General features: G+C 37.3%; 2 protein-coding genes across 4 annotated transcripts in view; both read left to right on the top strand.

The window, feature by feature from the left end:
* Positions 1 to 348: 348 nt before the first annotated feature.
* On the top strand, positions 349 to 10,241 carry LOC125230106. 2 transcript variants are annotated; one of them, XM_048135127.1, is made up of 7 exons: positions 349 to 507; positions 2,591 to 2,764; positions 3,792 to 3,881; positions 5,569 to 5,763; positions 7,618 to 7,887; positions 8,126 to 8,725; positions 9,024 to 10,241. In XM_048135127.1, the coding sequence occupies exons 2-7, from the start codon at positions 2,615 to 2,617 to the stop codon at positions 9,354 to 9,356; spliced, it is 1,638 nt and encodes a 545-aa protein (XP_047991084.1). In that variant the 5' UTR covers positions 349 to 507; positions 2,591 to 2,614; the 3' UTR covers positions 9,357 to 10,241. The 2 variants fall into 2 exon arrangements, with proteins under 2 accessions (XP_047991084.1, XP_047991086.1); XM_048135129.1 differs by lacking the exons at positions 349 to 507; positions 2,591 to 2,764; positions 3,792 to 3,881 and adding an exon at positions 5,357 to 5,496.
* A 2,205-nt stretch (positions 10,242 to 12,446) lies between these two features.
* Positions 12,447 to 24,959, top strand: part of LOC125230299 (dual oxidase) — a 219,468-nt gene continuing 206,955 nt past the window's right edge. Inside the window, exon 1 of one of the 2 annotated variants that reach the window (XM_048135426.1) lies at positions 12,447 to 12,604. In XM_048135426.1, the coding sequence (XP_047991383.1) occupies positions 12,580 to 12,604 (25 nt within the window). In that variant the 5' untranslated portion in view covers positions 12,447 to 12,579. The remainder of the gene's footprint in view (positions 12,605 to 24,959) is intronic. The other variant, XM_048135425.1, reaches the window with a different exon arrangement.

Raw genomic sequence — 24,959 nt, 5'->3', positions numbered from 1 at the left:
AATATACATTCTAAGGGACAGTGCCGACTGTGCCAAACAAGCTGCCAAATCACACATGGCAAAGTTTTCTAGAAAACTCCGTAACTATCGAGGGCGCATCCTGTTCTGAACTTTGATCTGAAAGGGGGACAAGTTATGACGTCGTCCTGTTCAATAGCTTCCACGCATGCGTAACATATTGTCGATGTGTGGGTTACCGTCTGGCGGAGCACGCGGTCGGTGCGTGCCCGTATACCCTTCTCACTCATCCATCATTCAAGTCTAGAAATCCCCGTGCAAGACAGAGTCAGCTGAACGGCCGGGGATCGCCGTCTTATCTAAATCAAGTTTAAAATACCACCGCGCGTTTACACTAACCGCCAGTCGTGTTCGAGCTGCTCTGCCAGAACCTCGATATACTGTGTGATACTTTCGCAACTTGTGAATTTTTGAATTGCAGATTTGTGGATCCTTGAGAATTGCCACTGACCAGCCGAGTCTATATATTTGAGATTTAATTTTGTTGAGGTAAGTTTTAAGTTTAGTTTAAGTAAGGCATGTTGTAAGGGGTTCCTGTAAGTTCATCAGGACATCTTAAATCTTTCCTGAAAAGTATGTATAAGGAGGAAAAAGCAGTGCATGTAAATAGAATGTTCTGGTAAGGTAACGGGCGCAGCAATGGCCGACGGCTGCATCGAGCGCTTTCTCTCTCGCTGAGCCGCAGCCGCTCTTGGCTAATCTTGAATCGATTAGTTTTCACTACTACGTTTCGTGACATATGTGAATAGAAAGTCAATCAATCAATAAGTGGTGAAGTTTTACTCTTTTTTTAAAACACGTGAACTCGTGCCGTACCGACACACGCGAGCTATATAAAACGTGATGTCTTTAATTTCCGCTGGACGTTTATTACTTAACCACAATAAAAACTGTGATTTTCCATACCTACAGCATATGCATGTTAAATAATGTTCATGCTTTTATTTTCCTTATCAATGGGGTTGCCTAACAGTTATACGTAACTTCTAGTAGTATAGCAGGAAAAAATACCTACTTTAAAACATTACAACCAAAAATGTTTTAAAAATGAATCTTTGAAATATCAGTGAAACAGAGGGATCCTTTATTTACAATTTAATTTTATAAGTATTTTATTTTCAAACTTTCCAATAAATTATAATGCGATAGACGTAACAAAAAAACGGCACTGAATTTAAAGAAACTCCTCTTTTTTGGATGTCAGTGCGAAGTTTTTTCTACCCTCTTAGTGGAAGAGCCGTATTTGTTAAAGCAGGTAGTTGACCTCGCCGCCTGGGATTTCGACGTTTACCTGACCGTGAGACTATTGAAAAGTTAAAAAAAGAAAACCTGTTGTTAAGATCACGGGCGATTTTACTGCTTAAAGAAAAAAAATCCACCAGTTTTTAGATATTGACAAAATAGATTCTGACATTTACTAAACCCTCAAGATTATAAACATTTTTATAGGTAAGTATAGAAAAACGGTTCTCAATCGCTTGATCCTTACGTCGTACGACGTAGTACGTGTAGTATTGGAGTAATTTAACTTAAAAAAAAACTGTTATTTCGTATGATTTGGTATTTTTTCTAAGAGCCAATAAAAAGAATATTCTGTCATCTTGTCCTACATTTGGTAGAATTGATCTGATTTCTTTCCTCCACAATCTTTAATTTGGGGCCAAGGATGTCTGAATCATGACGTGAAGTGTTAACAAAATAAGTACATGGTAGGAATTTTCCAATAAAGTACAATGGTACTTACTTTAGTTTGTTCAACCTAGTTATACGTCAGACTTCTTTCATAAGGACCAACTGTGTCAGTATTATACGTCACAGTTTGGGCAGACCAAAGGTCACAAGGTTGCAATATATATAAGTATACCTCTATAACAGAAAAGATCTATAAATACAATCCAAAAATTCTCATCCATATCCTTGCACTTAGATAATGGGGGATTTTTTTTTAAATCATAGTTATTCTATTACTCATAATTATTTTACGATGAAAGCTACAGTTTAAGTAAGGTGTACTCCGGTAATTCCGAACGTCGAAAACCGTCGGCAAATTCCGAAAAGGGACCCTTATTACTATGGAATCACGGGTGATTATCATTTGAATTTCGGAATTTTCCGACGGTTTTCGACGTTCGGAATTACCCGAGTACACCTTTCCTATTACTTTACAGTCTACGCATATAATTTCAACCATATTATAATAAGCCTTTTATTCACATATGTTTCTGAACACGTTGACAGCCCTGAATTAATTTATGTTAAACTAGCTTTTGCCTGCGGCTTCGCTTGCGTTAGAATGAGACAAAAAGGAGCCTATGTCACTCTCCATTCCTTCAACTATTTCCACATAAAAAATCACGTCAATTCGTCGCTCCGTTTTGCCGTGAAAGACGGACAAACAAACAGACACACACACTGTCCCATTTATAATATTATAGTATGGATTCTTCTACAATCGTAGCATAATTGAACTATTTAAAATTACCACTCATCCATGAAATTCTTACGACTCATTATTTACTTACTGACTAATCATGTTATCAGTTAACGTCATTAAGGTATTTTCTCGTTACAGATAACCTAAAAACCTACTGTCAAGATGCTCGCTAGCCCAGCCATGGAACTGCAGGTTGAGGAGACCCCTGTGGCCCTGCAGCGGCTCTGGAACTTGACCAGGGCCCGCTTGGCCGGGACCTCTACTGCCTTGGATGAGGAGCCAGCACTTGTGGAGACTTTACCTTCTGCCCAGGTAACTATTATATAATAATATAAGAACTAAGTAGTTTAAGTACTTACGGTCAAAATTCAATTACAAATTTTACAAGCTTAGAGTGAGCCTGTGCTCTGTATATGTATTGTGGTCAATGAGGGAACTGCCCTGAACTAAAACCCTCGCGTGCTGGCATAACCTTTAATTGTCTATTTGATTTTTTTATATGACTCGTTTTGGTTATATTATTAGAGAAAATTAGCTTCTCTCACATTGAAATTAAATTGAGTGAGCTACTGTACCCAGGTTGGGTCACTGTTCCCTACCTGTACAGAAAAAAATAAGGCAGGTTGTATCAATAACTTGCGTAGGCATCGAGTTAGTTAGTCTTTATAATTCAGGACTATCTGGCATACATGCACTATATTGACTCTCACGGTAGACATTTTATTCAGTAGGTATTTACTTTGCTCGATGTAAATCAATACGAGCATGAAGGTCGATTGGTGTTATGACTAATTCTAGTGAATAAATTATTGTTGGCGCCAGAATCGGCATTTTCGGCGGTTCGACAACCTGGTTGGCGATCTTCCAATTATTCTCGCTAACATATATTTTGCAATTATAATTAACATTTTTTATGCAAATATCTTTTGAACGGAGATTGTTATTGTTTATTTATACTTACTTGTATTTAAATATAGCTTAGTTTTTGTAATAGTAGTAGTAACTCTTTATTGTACAATAACACATTAAAAATAACATATATTGAGATGTGAAGTAGGTACATATGCGAACTTATCCCTATGAGGGAGTTTAGTATATTCTTATAATATATTTTTATATTTTATTTATTTCTTATTTCTATATAATCATTAATCAATTAAGTAATACCAATTTACTAATTAGGACTCTAATAATAAGCGATATCGCTCACAAGTAAACATCTTGTTTATTTCGACCCAAGGACATCAATCAATTGCCTTGAATGCCTTGATCGAACATAATTGTGTCGACCCCATTATACAATCACTGTTTACAAGAAACTTAATGTATTCTTTCACAGGAATCTGAGACTACATCAAAGAGTAAACTCCCAATCCCGACTGATTATGAAAGCGATGGGGAGGAGGCCTTTCCGGAATTGGAAATACCCGTAAGTAAAAAATAATATTATTTTCCAAACTTTAACATATATGTATTGTCTATGTGGGACATATATTTTAGGGGAACGTACTAGCCTATTGTCCATATTATTGTAGCGAGTTCACATTCTCATACCTACTTCAACGGCCAAAAATAACATGCATTTACTCGTAGCAGGTAGGCGGGCGCCACGCAACAGTATCAGTACATAGATATATTAAGATTGCCTTGCCTCCCACTGCGCGGTTGGTACGATTATGGGAAGACCCTAGTTAATTCTAGAAAAACCTAAGCATAGGATTCCCTGTGGCTTTCCACCTAAAGGAAAAGAGTACAAAGTTACGCCTACTATTTTTTATTATGACTAATATTTATAAATCGATAGGATTTATAAATATTTCTTGATTGGTAAATCTTCCACGAATTACGTCCACGTCATCGTCACTGCGATATCCGTAGGAAATATTTAAAAAACTTTCCGTACTTGATTCATTATCTCGTAAACAATCTACTCTTTAACAATACGTATAAATTATTGCAAATGTGTAATGTATTGTGGACACACCCCCGCGCCGTTATCACACACGTCACGGCCTGCCCTGACCCTCTTGTCTAGACGCAATACTCATCGTAATTGATAACAGTCGTTAAATTACCCGTATCATAGTACTTATGTGTATATTGCTTCAATATGAAACGTAGTACATGCTGCCAATTATATACTAAAGAGACCATCGTCCTTAATACGAGTAGTGAAACATTGTGTAGGGCTTCAGATCAATCCAGTATTTGTGATGCTTCATTGATTCATTCATTCATTCGAGCTTAAGGTCGATAACATTCTGCATAAACTTTTTTATATATTTTATTTTTACCGTACCTTCCTGGGTGATAACCTCGTTTGAAGGTTCGACGCCGGTTTTGAGCTTCCGCAAATACACTCTTGTAAGCGGAATGGCATCTGCAAGCGTCTGTGTCGGAAATAGATGAAACCGTGTAAAAATAAGTCTTGATCAGCGCAACGGGCGGACTTTGTACTCTCGTGTTCACAATAAACCAATTTGTCGCAAGTGCTGCGACGCAGATTTTCTATTACCTACAATTTGCTGATTGTTAGTCAATTGTCTTGTTACTCTTGTTAGGTACGTCATAAGAAAACGAGCATTCATTGATAAGTATGACCTCTAAAATATTAGCGATGCTATATTTAGATTTTAGAATGAATATCGATTACTATATAGGGTAAACTCGTCTCATTCGGTGACACGCCTAAATCGGTGAAACAACCAAAACTCGTCTTTCGGAATAGTGCTTCAAAGCTTGTATAAAGTAAATATTTTGATGCGTAACAAATCTGCAATTTCTTTATAATGTAAGCGGGCCACACCTTTCTTGGCTTTATTTTGGCGGCGCATATATGATTTGCAACACACTTTGCCAAATATGTATAAAATATCTTTAGATCATCTTCCTTCATTCCGTCTCATACCGAACCGGCTAGCGGTGGTCATTGTACTTATAAATTGTAAATTAATACGATAATACATTTTAAACACTGAATGGCATTAAAATTATCTTTCGAAGAATCTGACACTGATAGCCTGATTTTAGAAGTGACTGATTTGGTGACTCGCCGTTTCAATCGTCGTCATGTTAAATTTCATCAACCGGAGTTATAATTGGGCTTATGATTTCAGGAGCAACCTGAAAGTTTCCAAAAGGGTTGGACAGATAGTTATGCCAATGAGGTGTTGCTGGATGCTAGCACCCTCGGGGATGTGCCGGCCGTGTACCGCGTGCCGCCGCCGGCGCCGCACCAGCTCCCCGTCATCGGGGTCTACATCGACCCCCGCGTCAGAACCGGCTTCCGATACAAAGTTAGACCCATGCAGGTAAGACGAGTAATTTTATTTCAAACTTAACTCACTTCATTTTTCACGCAGGACTTTGAGGAATAGTTTTTCGTTGTCATTAAATGTGGACGATTGCATGGGATTGCGATCTTTCACATTTTATTTGATTCTTTTAAATGCCGTACATATGAACTATAATTTAAAAGTAAGAAAACTATTCCTCATCACTCCAGTTGTTGAATGTTGCTTAACCATGGCAGGATATAAACTGTAAAATCATATCACATATGGCTTTTGTCATCAATGTCAAGCTTTCCTACGTCGAAACGAAAAACTACGAAGATCCATATTAGTTTGGGGCAAAATTTTATACTGGACTGCAACAGAGACGGATTTGCATCAAAATTATTAATTAAATAAATATCAAGGAAATTGAGTTTGGATATTTCAACTTGCAGCTATCTTTGAACATGATTATTTTAGCTATTAATGTTATTTGAGGCTTTGAATAACTGAACTGAATTAAAGATTTGATTAGGAGATATTTTACGAGCATTCATTTGAAAATTGGCTGTGGTTAATTATAGAGCATTTTGGTAAGGATAATCCTTTTCAGAACCAAGAGGATGGTGAGTGTTTTTGTGCCTTACAAAAATGTTCATGACCTAATCGACTATTCTGATGTCGTCTTTTATTTTAATGAGTTTTATTCTTAATCTAATAATAACATGAGAAAAATATAAACATAGAAACAGAATGTTCGATTAGTATCATAGTACTTAACCACGTACGATTTGACAAAGTTTGTAATTAGTGTAGGGACCATAAAAGTAAGGTTGTCATGTTGTTTCAATATTGTAGGAGTTAAAGATACTTAACTTAATTACACCATATTCTCCGTACTAGCATTTAACTTTATGGAAATTATGAATACATATTTTATTTTAGTGATATGTATTATGATAATTGTAAATATTATTTTGATTGCCACTTTACAAAATTTGTGTTTATGAATTATTGTTACGAGGGAAATATTGTAATGGCAACCTTACATAATATAAATGTTCAAAGATGCTGTGCTATAATTTATTACAATGGTTTTTGCGCTTTTAAGTTACAAACAGTCTATTGTAATTAGACAATGAAAATCTAAATTTAATTTCCTATCGGCGAACCGATTCCAGCAGTCCAGAGCAATTTGGCAAGGGTTCACTTAGGTTTGTGTAGGGTTGGTACAGTGAGTAGCGGTGTCCGTTGATGAAATTTACAGACTGAAAATGTCACCAACGACCAACACTGCTAACTTGCGTGGTCCGCCACTGGTTGTGCACTTCTGCTAGGCGTTGGTATGTGGATCGTCCAGTTTTTCAGACCCTCGCCCAGAGCGGCGTTCTGAAACCAAACCCCTTCAAGAAACGCGCAGAGACCCGACGGGTCGAAACAGACATACTGGCCGGCAGCATGTTGTGTCTACAATAGGTAAACATTAGTATCATTCATAAGGGCTCTATGCCATGACAATCATATCAATCTGAAAATTAAAGTTTTCATTTGTGTATTGATATGGTTATTTTTTCATCTCAGCTTCTGAGTCCTCCTAGAATGTTAATTCGTGGGTATAATAAAAACAAAAATGCTTGAGTTCTAATACACATATGGGTATCATCTTCATAATATCGATTCACGAAGTCATTAATGAAATATATTGCATTGCAGAACATTTGAAAAAGTAATCATGTCTCACAAATTTGTTTTATCTAAAGTAAAAGTAAAGATTGCATTGTAAATTATGAATCTAAATTATTTGAACTTGTTTGTTTTTGAACTGTATACTTGTAAGGTTTTGTGGTTAATTTTTTTGGGCATGTGTTATATCATAATTTAAATTTTCAGGCTCTAGATGCGGCCCCATTGTCGGTGAAGCCCAAGTATTTGTTCGGAGGCAAGGCCCTGACGCTGCAGTCGATCGGGCGCGGGTTCGCGCGCCGCATCACATTTGAGCCACATGACTCCTCGCTCAATGACAATAACAATTATTTCTGGACCGACTCTAGACCGGAAGGATTCTTGTTCGAGCTTGAGGCTGTGTCGATTGGAGATAAATTCACGGTCTATGACGCGAATCATGAACCTCAGGGCATCCTAGAAGTTGTCCAGCAACAGGTGCGTTCCAAAATATATATATCTTTTAAAACGTGGATTAATCTTTATGTATGTAACTATGTACCTAATCTTGTGTCTTGATTTGCGGTCGCGGCCGCCGCTCTCGCATTGGGCTCACTAGCCATTTGCGGAAGTGCCGCAATCTAATGGACGCTGCTTAACCCATCATATTATTGATGTTAGAGGCCATTGATTGATTGAATCTTGTACTGAGACTAATCTTGATTGTCTTTTACAGAAAAATCAAATTGAAGTGGACCAACAAATCTTTGAAGATGGATCAATCGTTAAGAAAGTGAAGATCAGTACGCTTTGTAAAGTAGAATGGTATGAAAATGACGGAGCTACTAAATTGGTACCAGTATCCGGATTAGCCATCTTGAAGAAAGGTCGCGGAAACGCGGCAGTGACTAGAGTAGTCAACGTTGCGATTGGCATCAAGCAGCTCCGAAAGGGCTACGAACTCAAGCCTGGTATCGAATCATCGTCCAGGAGGGTCACCGTCAACGGTGGCGATATCAATGACATTCCTTGCCAGTATTGCGTAGTTGGACTCGAGAAGTACGAGTTGCCTGTTATTGGAACATACGTAGATCCCCGCATCGTGCCTGGATTCCACTACAGAGTGCGCCCCGCCGGCTGCCGCCGCCACCTGTTCGAGGGCCGAAGCCTCCTGCTGCAGTCTGTCGGCATGGGTTACGGAAAGCGCATAACGTTCAAGCCAGACACGCTGAATGCCCCAGAAAACTACTTCTGGTCCGACTCCCACCCCGAGGGTATTGGCATGGAACCGCGCGCCATCCAGCCTGGCATGAAATTCACTATTACAGGAAACGGGGTAAGTGGAATAGCTAAAGTATTACTAAACGTCACTGCAAATATCTTATGGATGTAACATTTGGCACTTCGCCATGATGCGACTTCCGACAGGCGCATAGTAGTACAATTGTTTACAAATTTATTATTTCGGCATATGCTAAACTAAAGTTCGAAAAATGATGTTTTGGCAGAAGGACAAATACAATAGTTTAAAAATAATTCTGGATAGATGCCAAACGAAGTATAATTTAACCTTGACAGGCTTGACAGTTCCCGTGCGATGACGCTCGTATTTATTGTAATTTTTAATTTTGCAGGGTCTTTTGGGAGAGGCGAGCGTGTTCCGCGCCGACTTGCCCCAGGTGGAAGAGAAGACTGAATACGTGGACGTCCCAGGAAAGCGAGGAAAAGCCGTGGAGAAGTACATCCACGTCGACGTTACCTGCCACGTGAAGCTGGCCACGACCGGCGGCGGCTCCGTTGACTCTGAAGTTCACCTGATGAAGGTGTCTGGCGTCGCCCTGGTCCGCAAGGAGCCGGGCCAGGCTGTCGCCAACCTCGTCAAGGTCTACAACGTCGGCCTTGACTCGCAGCTGAACCTCCTGTTCGCGCACTCCCAGACCGAGCTCACCTTCCACCCCATGCCCTAAATCACCCTCGGGAAACGAATGGTATTACAATGCTTGTGACAGACTTGTCCAACATTGTGATACTATAAAACTTACCGGGCGCGACTAAGGCTCCGTCTAACGTCAACCGATTGGTCACGATTTGCAACCGAGAGCGTGTAAAGCTCGCTATATCTTAACGGATTGTATCTCGGCTGCAAACAACACGGTGAGGATTGTGTGCATCGGAATCGACAACATTAAGGCACCACACGGATAGAACACCGCAACGCAGCAAGTTTTATGGTGCTAGTATCACCATGATTAAACAATGTAGCGCTGCGGCTAGCCCGCAGATCAGTTAAACGTCTTGAAGTTTACGCAGTTTGAAAATTGTTAAATCCTTTGTTGAAATAACAAATATAATTGTCGTTTCTTTTATTTTAAAAGTACCACATTTTTGGTAAGATTCCGTACTGACAGATTGAGTAGCTATAGTATTATACAACCCTCGAATAACGTAATCTTATTATTTATTTAAATGTTAATCTCTAGACCAGTATCCTTTGTTATCAATTGATGTATGTGTGATTGTTTGTATGTGGTACTTCGTTGGACCAAATAATACCATTACCTATCCTATATTGGAGAGAGTAGATAAAAAGACAGATAATGAAGAGATAATGGTAATTATTTTTCTTTATTACAAAACCAATAAAATGTTTAATGTAAATTTATGCAGCGACAATGTTTAGGTTTCATGAAGCCTGTATTTTGAAATTATTTCTAATAATGTATTTTTTTTTAATTGAAATGCCTCTAATGAGTTTAATTCTATTTGTTTTCACAATTTGATGCAATGTGGTTTTTACCTGGAATATGTATTATTATTTCTTTATTTTTTGATGAATAAAAGTTTTATTTATATTCGGCGGTTTTATTTTTATATTTCGAAACCTAATGAACACTATAAGGTACAGGTTAGATCCCTACAAGCAATTTCCACTGATCAAAATATAATATATAAAATGAATTATATATCAAATATAAATATTGTAAAAATAGTACATTACATCAGAGGCCGGGAAAATGAGGATTTATCGTATCCCTATCCGGCTTCGCTCGCACGCTCGCTCGGCCGTATATACCCACTTGACCGGGAATCCGTTTTCACGCCGAGGCATGTATAGTGTTTTTCTCAAACATACAATGAAATAAAAAAAAATGCTCTAAAGGACAATATTTTATAAAAAAAAGTTACTTTGCAGGCCTAGGCCTAAAAAATAATATGAAATCCCTTTACAGTCCTCTCGAGTTGTTGCGCCCAAAAAGCGATACTTCCCAGCCCATTTTAAGGAACGTAAAGACAATATTTCATCGCAGGTTTGAGAAAAAAATTTTTACAATACCCACTAGACTCGAGTCGAGTGCCAAGGCCCATAAGAGTATGTGTCAAGGAAACACATGTACTATAGTTATGTATCCAGATTCCAGTGGAACTCTAGTAATCAAATATGTGGCAATTGTAACTGATCCATTTTTTCTCCATTATTACAGTATGATGTTGAGTTCTACATGTATCCACTGAACACGCCCACCATATATAACCGGCGGACACTCTATTTAATAAAATAATGGAAACATTGTAAAACATGGAAAAAATGGATCAGTTACATTTACCCCCCAGTCGAGATTTGCCCCGCTGTACCTTACTCAACATTGCCACGCAATCAGGAAAATTATCTTCCTGCGCAGTGTGACAACTGTGACATAATAGTACATTTCGATACGAGTGCGAAAAAGAGGAAGTTCGAAACGAGTGGCGATAAATTAAAACACGACCGAAGGGAGTGTTTTAAATCGACACGAGTTACGAATTCCCTTTTCGCACGTGTATCGAACGACGTTTTTCAGTACAGATGGACCTCCGAAGTTTCGACCTGCCATATAATGAACCACTTCTCGCACTAGTGCGTAAAAAAAACACCATCTGTACTGAAAAATTATATACGACGTTATACGTCTATAGGTACCTGGCGTTTTTATTATTAGTCCAATTTTATGTTAAGTACTTATATGACCCCGTAGGTGGCAGTTGCCACAGTTTCAATCTTAAATCATTGTGAATACCGAACTATTACTTTTTCCGTTACATGGGGTCAAAATAAATTCGAACAATACTCAATGAACTTACAGACAACATTATTTGGATTATTCTGGATATTCAGGATTAAATACCTATATTTATCCGTGGCGTCCGTTCTTATTTTGGATAAGCGCCGGTTCATGCAGAAGTGCAACCACAAAGTTTGTATTTAGTCTAGATTCGTCGAACATATTCGAGAATAGACTCGACGCTTGTCTGGCCAAATGATACGAGGTTGTCTTACAACGCAAGAAAAGCGTACCGACGTATGTCGTCGACGTTACAATATTTTGCATAACATAAGTTCTACTACCCCACAACCCTTCTGGTGTTATGAAGGTCCATGGGCGACAGTGATCGCTTACCATCAGGTGACCTGTCTGGTCGTTTACCTCCTCCTTTTTTTATGCGACAAAAAATTAAAAGAAAATGTTCAATCATATTATTAGATTAAAAAGGGACTTTATATTTGGCCCGACATTTTGGACGTGACATTATGTCCGTGGTCACAAAGTTGACAGATAGACCCATAATCCTATGCAAATCCTGTTTCAGAAATGTATAAAGCTGACATCTAGTGGGATCAAGTGAAACTCCATACTACTCAACTCAAGTAGGAACATAACACAGTCCGGTTCGAAGGACCAAAAATATTAACTCAAGTACTTAATAGATGGCGACACAGTGGAATATGAAGCATATCTTACAAAGGCGACGCTAGATGGCGGTTTCATCAATGTCTGTTTTATGAGTTCAGTTGCCTTTAGAGAGGCTGGCCGCGTGTAAAATAAGTTGTGTCGTTTGAGCGTAGAGCCGAGAGGCTAAATACTCGGCCGGCGAACGGCATGCGAGTTGGTCCACTCGTCGACCGTGTAAGCGGAAACTATTACGAAAATCGCAATGCGCGAATTAACTTCGAGACGGTAAATTAGTGAAATATTCCACGACGTACTAACGAACTATCCACGATGGCTTACAAAATTAAGTGTGAAAGTGTTGTATTTTTGTGCATTTTGTACAGTGTCTCCAGCTTTAATCTGGAACCCAGGATTCCTGTGATAAAGTTTGGTGAAAAGGGCTCGTACTTTGGATTTTCTGTCGCAGAACACCTGACTTTGAATGAAGCAGGCGGGAGTACAAGCTGGTAAGTAATAGTTTAGTGTTATTGTAAGTGTTAGCGCAGCTTGGTATGATGTCACGTGCGAAGGTCGCTGGTCCATGTGTTCTATTCTATCAGTCTGTTGATCTGACTGCGAAAGGTTACCAAGTTTACAATAAGAATTATGTGGAATTCTGATATCACAGTTATCAGAGGCGCGTCGCTTATCAAGAATGGCGATAGTGACACTATAGAACCGTGTTTCATATTTGTATTTACTAAAAACTTTCGCTGTAATATCAAGTTTAGATTTACTGAGAATGGGTCAAACTTTTGACTCAAATGGGATCAGTGAACGAAACTTTGTAACACTGAAGACTTTTGTTTATTGGAAGAAAATAAATTCATTTGTGTAAAATACAATCCGGTCCGGCCGAAAAAAAAGGTCCAACATTCGGGCGGACTTGTTCGTTTTTACCTGTCGGTGTAACGTCGGACATGCCGCGTTTAAAGGTGTCAATAAAAAGCGAAGTAATTAAAGCATTCTTCGTCAGCTGAGCTCTTTAGTACTTAAGACTACTTTTATAAATTAATAATTGACTGGCTAGCCTTCGGGAGTGCAGAACGTGCTCAGTGTAAACTTAACAAATATAAGTATTTAGGTATTTATGCAAATCGTGCATTTATAAGTTGGTAAATAAGAAATAAAATCATACAAGCCACACATTTCGAATCTTCTTGGTATTTCTTTACCAGTCCAAACCTTTACAGTTACTAGCTTTAAAGTATCCAAACTTTTTTTTTTGAAATTTAATATTTTTTTAAATAGTTTCTAGAGTTGCATTGTATTGTTGCCTGAACATTATGTAACACTAGAGCCCCATACCATAAATCATAGGTTCCATTGCATTCCAAGACTCTATTGCATAATTAAGATAGGAAAAATAACGCTAGCGTAGTTCAGCATTAGTAAAGTAGATGATCAATCTCACGAAAATATTTTTCATGTAGATACAGTATAGCAGAGCTTCTTAAAAGTTTCGAAAGTGCTTGTTTTGGCAAGGGGGTATATTAGGGCAATCGATACAGCATCGCGGTTTTTCGCGGTCGTTCCCTCGGCGGGGTCGTCTCGGCGCCAGGTTTGGGAAAACGCGACAGCCCAGCTACCATGAACCTTGTAGTCCGAAGAGTGTCTATCTTCATTGCAATTTTCGAGCGAACGATGGGCATATCGACGGTCAACAAATTTCGAAGATCGCAGAAGATTAGGAGATACTTTTTTGATGGGAGATGAGATGGGAGCTAATTTTTGTTTTTCGAACTCTAGAAATCTAGTATTGACCACTCGCTTCCGTAAATCGTAGAATTTAAATACATATTTATTGCAGATTTTTCAATTCGACAAAATTCGCAAAAACGAGCGATGAAATACAAAAACCCTATCTCTATACAAAAGTCAAAACACTGTAGCGCTTGCGTTGACTATTTAAAAGATAATATGGTTTAACATTTTATCGGCTGAATCAGAAATAAATTAAGTATGTCCTTAGTCACACATGGATACAGCGAGAATATGCACATTGTTTACGAGTGTTTCCTCACACGTGGGTCAGTCAGTTATCATTTCATATTCCATACACTCATGAATCATCATTTTAATTAAGATCATCAATTTATCTGCGAAGATTTCTGAGAACATCCCGACTTGTGACTCATGAAAATTTGAACATCGCGTCTGGAATCGTTCCAACACCCTTGGGAGGTTGTTGTCCTGCATGCACCTCCATTGTTCGTATTATAACCAATTTATTATACAGAAATTCTCAACTCAAAAGTAGTAAATACATACTTACTAATACTGCAGTAGTATTATGTAAACAATACCTACTGTACCTATATTTAATTTTTTGGTTAAAATATAAAGAAACATTTTCTTCCAAAATGTACTAAACTAAACGATCTGAAGTATCTTAACGATACTATACTATAATTCAGTGCAGTTACTCAGATTTGATTTCTGGAGGAATAAAGTTGCTACTATTTTAGAGGTTATAAAAATTCTAACCTTAAAAAGTTAACGATTGCACCCGGTATCAATTATAAATGAATTTCCTCGCATAGGTACTACTTGTTTACCATACTCGTTTAATCAGTTTAAATCGTTAAACAGCAATCGATAGGTCTCGCGATTAACATGATATTAAACCGTTATCTAACCTTATCCTGCTTAACCCCGTCGTAAAGTGTAAACATAATTTGACGGGGCTCTAAGCAAATATTGAATAGGTACCTGAACTATCCATTGACTTATGTAGCACAATATACTTTAAGTATAAAGATATAAGATCGTTTTTCTTTATCCTAGTTGACTAGTCAGGATACCAGTAGCATCGAGTAACTTGACACGCGTTTAGTACGGTTGCTATCTCATCAATATTCCTCCATATAAGTACTTGGAGTAATTTTACTCAACCACGTAAACTATATGCCATGTCGGGCGGGGCTCCTTATGAATAATAATTTAAGTGAGGTCGACAATAACAGTGCCTACATAGTGTTTTTAACATAAATGCCGATGTGTTGTTTGACTTTAGACAATTAATTTAATAAGGAATCACACAAAAACAAAAATCGCCTGTACTTAACTATATGACTTTTATCAGCAGCTTCTCTAGGTAGTCTAGGTACCTACATCAAATGTATATTATACATGACATCAAATGTTTGTAAAAGATCACGAAGAAATTCACAAGTTTCACAAATATTCAAATCAATAGGTGTTCCTATAAAATATTGCAGAATTTTGAAGTCTCTCCTATTTGAATAGTCTCTAAGAGAGATTTAAATATTAGAACTTCACTATATAGTTAAAAATACATAATTATCTACCCACGACCAAATGATGTATCTAGTCCTAATACCTATAACTTTACCTACTTTAACATCTTTTAAATATAGTGTTTAAACTGTTTAACAAGAAAGCTTCTGTATCAAAAATATAAAATTGTAAACATTCAATATTTTACATTTCTACACGCATCTCTACTAAAATAGATAAATGTCCATATTTCGTCAAACATGTGGGCGCGAGCCGAAGTTACGAGTTTTATCCACAAATAAAGATATTTCTCACAGTTTGACACGGTTTTGTAACCAATTCCGTTGTTTGCGTGACTCTGTTTTGTCCGTAACGATTTACTATGAGAATCATTCAATACTATTACGTGTTTTGGATATGTTCTGTTGGTATAGTCGCATTCAATTACCCCTATGTGAAAAAAAGTATACACTCAGAACATAAACATGATCAGATATTATTATTTTCGTAAGTCAAAATCAAATGGGACTGGGCTGGTCACGTCTGCCGCATGCATCCTGACAGGTGGTCTAGTGTAGCTACCAATTGGATGCCACAGATAGAGCGCGGACGCGGCAGGCCCAGAAGGAGATGGAGGGACGACCTAGACATCTTTCTCACTAACTGGTCGGAAGAGGCACTAAACCGGGAGTCATGGAGAGGCCTTTGCCCAGCAGTGGGACACCATTTTAGGCTAGCAAAAAAAAGTGTGTAGAATTGTAGATGCAACTAAACGCGACTGTATTTATTCCTAATGATCTCACCATACATATAGTTTACCTGTGACTTTCAAAAGCTTGTCAGCTTTATTTTAAGAAGTTTCTATTTTGTTAAGTAAGTGTCCAAATTCCGAAGTAAGTACGTGTGAACACAATTTGAGAAGCCGCAGCTCGTTTCAATAATCCTATTTCTGGTTAAGTGGGGTTGTCCCCCATGAGCGATTCCTCCCAATTAAAATGTTCACACGTCATGCTCGCGGGGTGCTCCGGCGCTCGCCCATAGAAATTGATATACCTACGCTTTTAATACAAAAATAAGGATTTATCTCCTTTTTTGAATCTTTATTTATTTAAATCCAAATTAAAACCCAGGTAGTTACGATGCGTTTCACTATTTACACTCCCATTTAGTCGTTTATTATTTGTGTTATTACCTGAGCTCAAGCTGGGAAAACATCAAATTAAAATGGTCAGTTTTTTACGCTCTGATAGATAGTCCTTCCATTTTGAAATAGTTTACTACCATAAACCAAAATTATCCAATAAAAAGCTCCTTGATAAATGCTACTATAAAACATTCAAGGTTGTTGATTTATTAGTCCATTGATGTAAAAAAGCTAATGTTTGTATATGTCGTCGTAGTAAGTAATCACATACTGACGCCTCCATAATGGCTCCCGTATTTTCTTCCCTGACATGTGAAACTGTTCCAATTACCGAACATCTTAGTAACTTACGGGATAACACGCTTATTTATTACTGATATTTATAAATCTTAACATTCTTAACTATTTTCAGTCGACAGCCAAGTTATTGTTCGACTAATCAAGTGAGACAGTCTCCCAAGTTATTACTTAGCGATGTTGATAGTTTAAAGCAATAAGTAGTAATAAAACTTTAATAAATGGTGATAAGCAGTTGCTTGACGGTAATCGTTAAATATAAGACCGGTCTTTAAATTGCCGTCTTTACTTAAATTTACATTTTTTTGTATTTGTGTAGATGTAATGTTTTATACGTGTTCAATACAGACTTGAAGAAATATGCAAAAAAGTATTTTTTAATCGAGAACGTAGAGGTATAATTTTTTCTGTTAAAATAGTAGGTATAGTCGCCATTAAGGTCGCCATTACATATATCGCAACTGAAAAAGCTCACAATGAGGAGGCACACTCAAAGGTTATGACAGATGGCGCCACCTTATTAGTCCATTGCACAGATAAAGAACTTCATAAGTGAGAGAGATGATATATTTTTTCTCTCTCACATATGAATGACAGTGACATGCCAAGGCACCTGCACAGCGCGCCGCCTGGTGGGATAAAATGTCAGTGTGCCTCCTCATTATCAGAACAGGCATTCTAACGACAATAAATGCGAGTCCCGACATTTCGTTAATAGAGCTTTAAAAGCTCCAATGTATTTGCGACTGTACAAGCTATCTTTATACCTATTATTTGATGTTAAAGTACTTTAAGTATAAATAATTGAAAAGTCCTACTAACGCTCTGTCACGAGAGAACAAATTATTGTTCTGGAGTGTGAACTATCAACGGTTCTTTAAGATCAATTTGAAAATAGAACAAAGCTTCGACACCAAATTACTTATACAAAACGGAACCAACAGAACAAGATCAAGTCGAGCCTGTGAGGGCGCGCCGCCCACCGCCTCGGCGTAGGTGCTTCTTGCGGGCACACAGCTTTACACCGACAGATGGTTTCGTTTAAATGTTTATTTTTAAGTTGTAAAACCATTCGAATTATAATAACCATGTTGAAATTAAAGATCATCAAGTCATAATTAATATAATTATTTAAGGCTATATCAAGAGCTTTCCATATTCGAGTAACAATACTAACAATTCACTTCTATTCTGGGCAGTCGTGTAAAAATACGCAAAAATACTGAAAGTGTAAATAGCAACGTACCTAGGGGAAGTTTTTTTTGAATTCTCCTGCGTTTTGAGAATTCAAAATAAATGATGTTATTGTATACTATAATTTATTATGCCACATGTATTTAGTCTCGTTCTTATAAACGCGACTGGCTATAAATTAACTAAGATTTTAAACCGCAGTTTCAAATCTGACTAATCAGATACTGACTAGTAAGTACCTAATTGGAAGAATTGAAGTGTAATGAGGTGCGATTTCTGATTAACCACGCCATTGGACGATATCTCCTATTTAGAGCAAACTGGTTAAACGTGAATGGACAATACAATGAGGTATCAGCCAGTACTCAATGCTATAGTCATTTATTCAAATTAGTGCAGACAGTAGCTCGATGTGGAGCAACGATCAGTGTTGCTAATCCAAAACCTGGCTGACTGACTTGACGATTTATTTCAGCAACTAGTGTAGTGGTTAAGCGGTTACTTAGTGGTCTATTACGATTGTGTTAAATTCGAGTTTTTACCCCCGACGCAAAAATGACGGGGTGTTATAATATTGACGTATCCGTTTGTCTGTCTGTTTGTTTGTCTGTCTGTCTATCTGTGGCATCGTAGCTCCCGAACGGATGAATTTAGATTTAGTTTATTTTTGTTTGAAAGCTTAGTTATTCAAGAATGAAATAATTTTTGCATAAGTACTTAGGTTTGTTTTAATTATTTCGTCCTTCCTAATTTATACGTGTAACTACGAGTAGGTACCTAATATCCTGTAGAGGCTTTCATGCCGAGAGCAAACTTAATGTTACTACTTATGCATTTTACTGCAATATACCTAAGGTATTTCTACAATATTACGCTATTGCATTGTTCTACTACGATATATACCTATATAAATTGTTCTGAAGATAACCGCTTAGAAATCATAACATTAGAACCGTATGTTCGCGCGGATCGTGTGTAACGCGCGATACGTTATCAATGTAACCTAGTTGGCATCACATCTACTATTTCGTTCACAAAACATTTATAGTCAACTATGAGCCCGTAACTAATATAACTTGACCCCAAATTTCATAGAATCTAAGTCTGATTAGAGGGTAGACTAACTGGACTGTCTATGGCAAAATGGTCAGTAAATTTTGTAAAATCTGTCCGAACACAACTCCATAGTTAGTCGCGTTGGTTGATACTTTACTTATCTGCAGGCCAGTATTGATTAACACTCAAAATATTGAGCAAATCAGTGACAGCTAGGTATAACATCAAAAAAATTTGTGAATTTTCCAGCAATATCGTCAGGTGACTCATTTGTTTGTTTATTGGAAAACTTTAGGTATATTTTCCTTGACATCGTATTGTATTGACTCATGTAACATATAATATTTTGCTTGCGCGCACGAAGCCACCGCCTCTTTTTTTTTCTTTATTTTTTGTGGCAGGTCTTTACGCGGCCGGATTTCGTTTCTTTTGTTATGCCTTGTATGGAGTGCAGCCTTCGTTAGCGTGTGCAAGGTCATCGCGGTTTGTTCTCCGCTCCAAATCCCTACAGATCTTTTTGTTGTGGCTACGATGCCTACAGGTAAAAAGCATCAATTCAAGCTGCTTTTGAGCCTGTAGCTTGAGGGTTACTTTAAGAAAACAATTCCGAATAAAATTAAAATGAGAGGGATTAAATAGGTACTCATTCACTTTTTACTGTGTAGTGTGAGGCAGAGTAGGTTCTTTGAAATAATGTTAAAACAGTCCTACTAAACCTATGAAACCAAAAGCGTTTCATTATTATATTCGATTTTTAATTACGGAACCCTAGAAATATACGCCGACGGGGCTTTAATGATGACGTTTGTGAGCAATAATAGCTGCTTAATACTCGATTAAAGGCTTCACTAGACACACATAAAAATAAAAATAAAGGAATAATAATGGAATGTATTTAAGTGTCGGAATATTTGTGCTGAGTTGGAAGTTTTGATGATAAAGTTGGAGTTACCATGGAAGAAACAAATAGTATAATAGGTTAAAATGCCTCTTAGAAGACACTACCTAAATCTATGAATTTTAGTTGCTTTTCGCTTAAGGTGTGGATTAGACACATTAATGACGAAAAGCAGTCATAACTATTTTTCCAAGAAAATTATGATTGTTTTCCACACATCATCAAATGTACGAAAATACATGTATGATGACTAAGATCAGACGAGACGTTTATCTTTAGTTGAATCTAGATTTTTCCCACCGGCACCACAACATCACAACTGTAGTACCTATACCTAATCAGTTGTGAATATAAACTGCAGGCGCCCGCATTAAATCATATCCCACTAAGCTGTTATCACATCAAATACATGATATATGATGCAAAGACTTGGGAGTCAAAATTACTGAAAACCTCAAGTGGGAAGAACATCTAACAAGTATCACCAAAAGAGCTAAATCTTTAATATACCTCGCTAGAAAAGCCTTTGGGATACTAACGCCTGAACTCATGCTTAAGATATACAAGACATATGTTAGACCCATCTTAGAGTACGCTTTCCAAGTCTGGAACCCTTATTTCGCCAAAGATGTTGAGATGCTTGAGAAAGTGCAACGTAGTTTCACAAAAATACCCAAACAACTAAAAAAAATGTCTTACGAAGAACGACTTAAAGTGCTGAAGCTTACAACGCTAAAAGAACGCCGAGAGCGTGGAGACCTCATTGAAACGTTCAAGATTTTAACGGGGCACTATGACATAGACCAGTTTCAAGACCTGTACAAGCGCAATAATAACACCCGTCTGCGAGGCCACCAGTACAAACTAATATCTGAACTGTCTAAAAACAACCCTCGCAAACATTTTCTCAGCAACAGAGTGGTCAAAACATGGAACAAACTACCAGAGGACGTGATCTCAGCACTGAATGTTAACCAGTTTAAGAACCGACTAGATAACTACTTAACAAATTTAAAGAACACATCTTAAGAAAGAATTGTTGGATACAGGCAACTATCAGTTGTTATAACTGCCTGCCTGATTAATAAATAATAATAATAATAATAATGATAGTGATAATCCTGGTGATATCACGCCATAGTCCCCCTGTTTACATGGCTCGAAGTGACGCACTTATTAAGGCATGACGCAAAACATTCTCCCACATAGTGACAGTGAAAGCATTATGTCGCAAACGTTTATTATTTTTCAACCTTGGAAATGGGACTATTTTTGTATTATCACTACATGGTTTAGGAACCTTACTTGATTGCGTGATAGAAGATTCTGAAGGCACTTTTTGCTCGATCCAGCAATTTTTGTCTCACATTTAACGAACTTTACACTTTACAGCGTGCTAGGTAAGAAATTTACCTAAGATAGGTACTATGAGCAATTAACCAGTGGGCCTATTTGTTTTAAAAATATTAGGTATTAAATACTTTATGACACCTCTGGGGTGCAAGTGATATGATACCTACCCTGTTGTCAATCCGCTGTTATCTACACAAATTGGTTACTATCGTAGAATATCAAAACCAATTCATCAAAAAATCAAATTCTACCAAAGTGATTAAATTTCAAATAAAAAAGTTTATTTATGACAACCATAATACATTCTACAAACGAAAGCTTATTATTACTGCAATGTTTATCACTGCTAAAGAAATTCTGCAAAAGAAAATATCCATACCTGTGTTTCCAGTAATTTGCCAGCATCCCTCCAGTCTTCTTCATATTTGTCATGACACGTCGGCTGTAAAGTCGCATTTAAAAACCGATTTAGCAGTCCGAGTCCGTTGAGTCCGAGATGATATTTTCTCCTCAAATGAGCTGAGTTCCCAGGCCATTGTCGACAGGCCGCCTTTTAAGGAGCGCCTTGTCTCTACAGGCGGATTCCAAACCGGCATCCGTGCGTATAATCTTGAATATTCGCTTAAATTAAGAAGCGATATCTGATGATGGGTCTCGCAATTTCGGTTTAACTGTGAATGTAAAATTACCGATATTCGCGGTATCGCGCAATCAGAAAATTGCGGATGAGTACGGTGCTTATTCTGTATGTTAGAGTTATTGGCGAGCGAGGTAGTAAAGTGAGCGCGGTGAAATATAAATTGTAACTCCCTGTGAAGAATGGCGGATTCCCGACGGGCACATTCCCTCTAATTGGCCGCGCTGCCCGGTATGGCTCGGACCTCTGTCAGACACTGGCCACTTTCGCTAAGCTGCATAAGTGCTTACATACTTGCTCATTGAAAACGTGGTCTGGCGTTCTGGATGTAGAAAAATAGAGCTCGAGTTTTTGTTCACCTTTAGTGCTTAAGTACTTAGATTTTTATTTTGTTTTAAGTAATGGATATGACTGTGTCGTGTCGATATCGATATGTGAATTACAGTTTAAAAGTCTTTCAAAACGAGTAAATAATTGGATTGTATTAAAATACTATTGTAATCGAGTTTGCTTTGGACTGAATAAGGCACAGTTAAGGCAGGTTCGGTAGTACCTACACTTCCATGTAAACGCATGTAAACAATGCTTTATTTGCCGAACATTGTAGTATAGATAGCGTCCAAAGGGCATTAGCAACATAATCCCTAGCGAAGATTTCTAGTCCAGGCCGTACAAAGGGCTCGTTTTACACCTAGTTAGGCCCGCTTCTCCTTCCGAGCCATTGTTCCCCTTGTTATGGTAAATACCTGCCCTCGGGTTACGGAGGCGCTCACATGTTCCGACGAGAACCATTATGGGCTCCTTGTTAGCGTTATTGGATAGTATTATACACTTATAATGGTATTATGTATTTAAAATAATTTTTATTAGGAGTATGGTATGTATATAGACGGTCAAACAAATCTTGTCACGTTGTCACTAAAAAAAGGTGCCTCTTGAATTTTTCAAATTTGCCGCCTCTTTTTAGTGACAAGATTTGCTTGAACGTCCATTCTATAGCATTGTGTTTTTATTGCATGTCTTCTATACCTTATCTTATATATCTTATCACCTCGATTATTATCGAGTTATATATTAATTTGTAAAACCTATTTAACTATCAAATGTGTATCTACATTGTTAAATACTGACGGGTAAAAGGCAAAAATCGAACCCTAAATCCTTGGATTCATTAAAATCACAAGTCAATAAAGTTGTTACACATATTGGCACACTTGTAGATAAATTAATGACTTATAAAATAAAATAAAAATAAAACTATTCTGTCCTACCTATTAAATAATAACTATAAAAAGGCATTGAGGTGACGCTGACCACTGTACCTATAGTTGGTAAAGCTAATCAATCATCTAAGTACTCATTGTTACACCAGTGTTACCATTTCATACGTGCCTGTAACACTAGCTGGGTATTCTAATTTAGAAGTAGATTAAAACGAATCGAGGTTAGAACTAGAACGTGAGTTCTCGGAAACCATTACAATACGTTGGGCGACGGCCAGACACAATGGTGGACAGGTAAACCTTTGATAAGTTGGTCCCGCACAGTGTGAGGCTGCGTCGGATTTCGGTATTCTGTTTCGAAATAAATAAGTGCAATATAATTAAGTAGACTTTTTATACTTACAATCTGTTAATAGTCATAATTCATGTGTAACAAATACATTGATGTATTTCATTTATAATTGTCAAGTTATGCATATTTGCTAATGTACAGTAATGCAAATTGTAATATGATGATGTGACGTGTAAATTATTATTTATGAATAAATGATTGAGTTGAATTTACAGTCAAGTTCATAAATATGTGTACATTTTTTCATTTTATTGCGACGAGTTAAGGTGAAAAAATGTACACATATGTATGAACTCGACTGTAAGACAACACATATGTAAAGAACGAGATAGGTTCCTAGTGCGATGAGCGAGTGATCCAAGAAGTTGTTTTAAAAAAAAGCACTCCTACACCAGTAGAAAAAGACGAAATATTAAGCAGGATGCGTCGTGAGACTCGCCAGGATCGTTAAATTATTTGAGGATTTTGAAGACTTCACTGGACTGATTTATAGACATCCAACGTAGTAATACTTTTTTTAACGTCCATTCCTATGTACAAAATGTCAAGGCAGTCAATAAAAAAATGAAGGAGTTGGGTTTATTTATGGCAATATCTACTTAAATATGCTAAGACAAAAAAAGACTAACAAATAGACTAACAAAGATAAAGATAAAGAAGAACACATAGTAATTTCAATTCATACACGTAGATTAAAATGCACTGTTTTATCCCACCATAAAATATCTGCCCTCACTTATACAGGTCACACAATTTAATAATGGGCCCTGATAACCCGAGGTTCTTCATCGTGATGCAGAAGGTCAATGGGATCGTTTGACAGCTGACTTGTTGGGATGGCGGCTGCGATATGGACGGGCCTTAAAAGGTCACTCGATCGAGTAACAGATGAGTTTACGTCCAATTACCTATAACAACTTGTGTAACTTGAATCTGGGCAAGCCGGTAAGATAACAGTTAGGTCTGCTAGTGTTTATTACAGTTATGTTTATAGTGTAGTAAAATAAGACGATTTGCTTGATTTTATTCCAGATTCGTTAATGAATAATGATAAATGTTTCTTCAAATATGGATATTATTACACTCTTTTTTTATTTAACTAAGTAGGAAGCAATGCAGTCAGTTCTTGATACAGTTGACAAACATGGCGATGACCTCTTATATTATTTTGCTCATTTACTAACTTATTGATATTTCATAATTATAATGCACTGAATTATCATGGTAGTGTGCACCGAATGAAAAATAATCTTGAAACGAGTTTGAATTAATTGAACATTCCTTACTTGTACCTAAACATCGTGGCTATTTGTGAAGTACCCAGCTTCCTTTGCTCTTTACTTTAAGCACTAAATTATCAATTTATAACATAAACAATATACTGTTTTTGTTATATTTCTTGGATTTAAAACTATTTACTTAGGTAGA

The sequence above is a fragment of the Leguminivora glycinivorella genome, chromosome 10 (genome assembly GCF_023078275.1).
Source record: "Leguminivora glycinivorella isolate SPB_JAAS2020 chromosome 10, LegGlyc_1.1, whole genome shotgun sequence".
NCBI classification, from domain to species: domain Eukaryota; kingdom Metazoa; phylum Arthropoda; class Insecta; order Lepidoptera; family Tortricidae; genus Leguminivora; species Leguminivora glycinivorella.
Note: the sequence above shows the minus strand (reverse complement) of the source record. Positions and strands in the feature narration are given on the sequence as shown.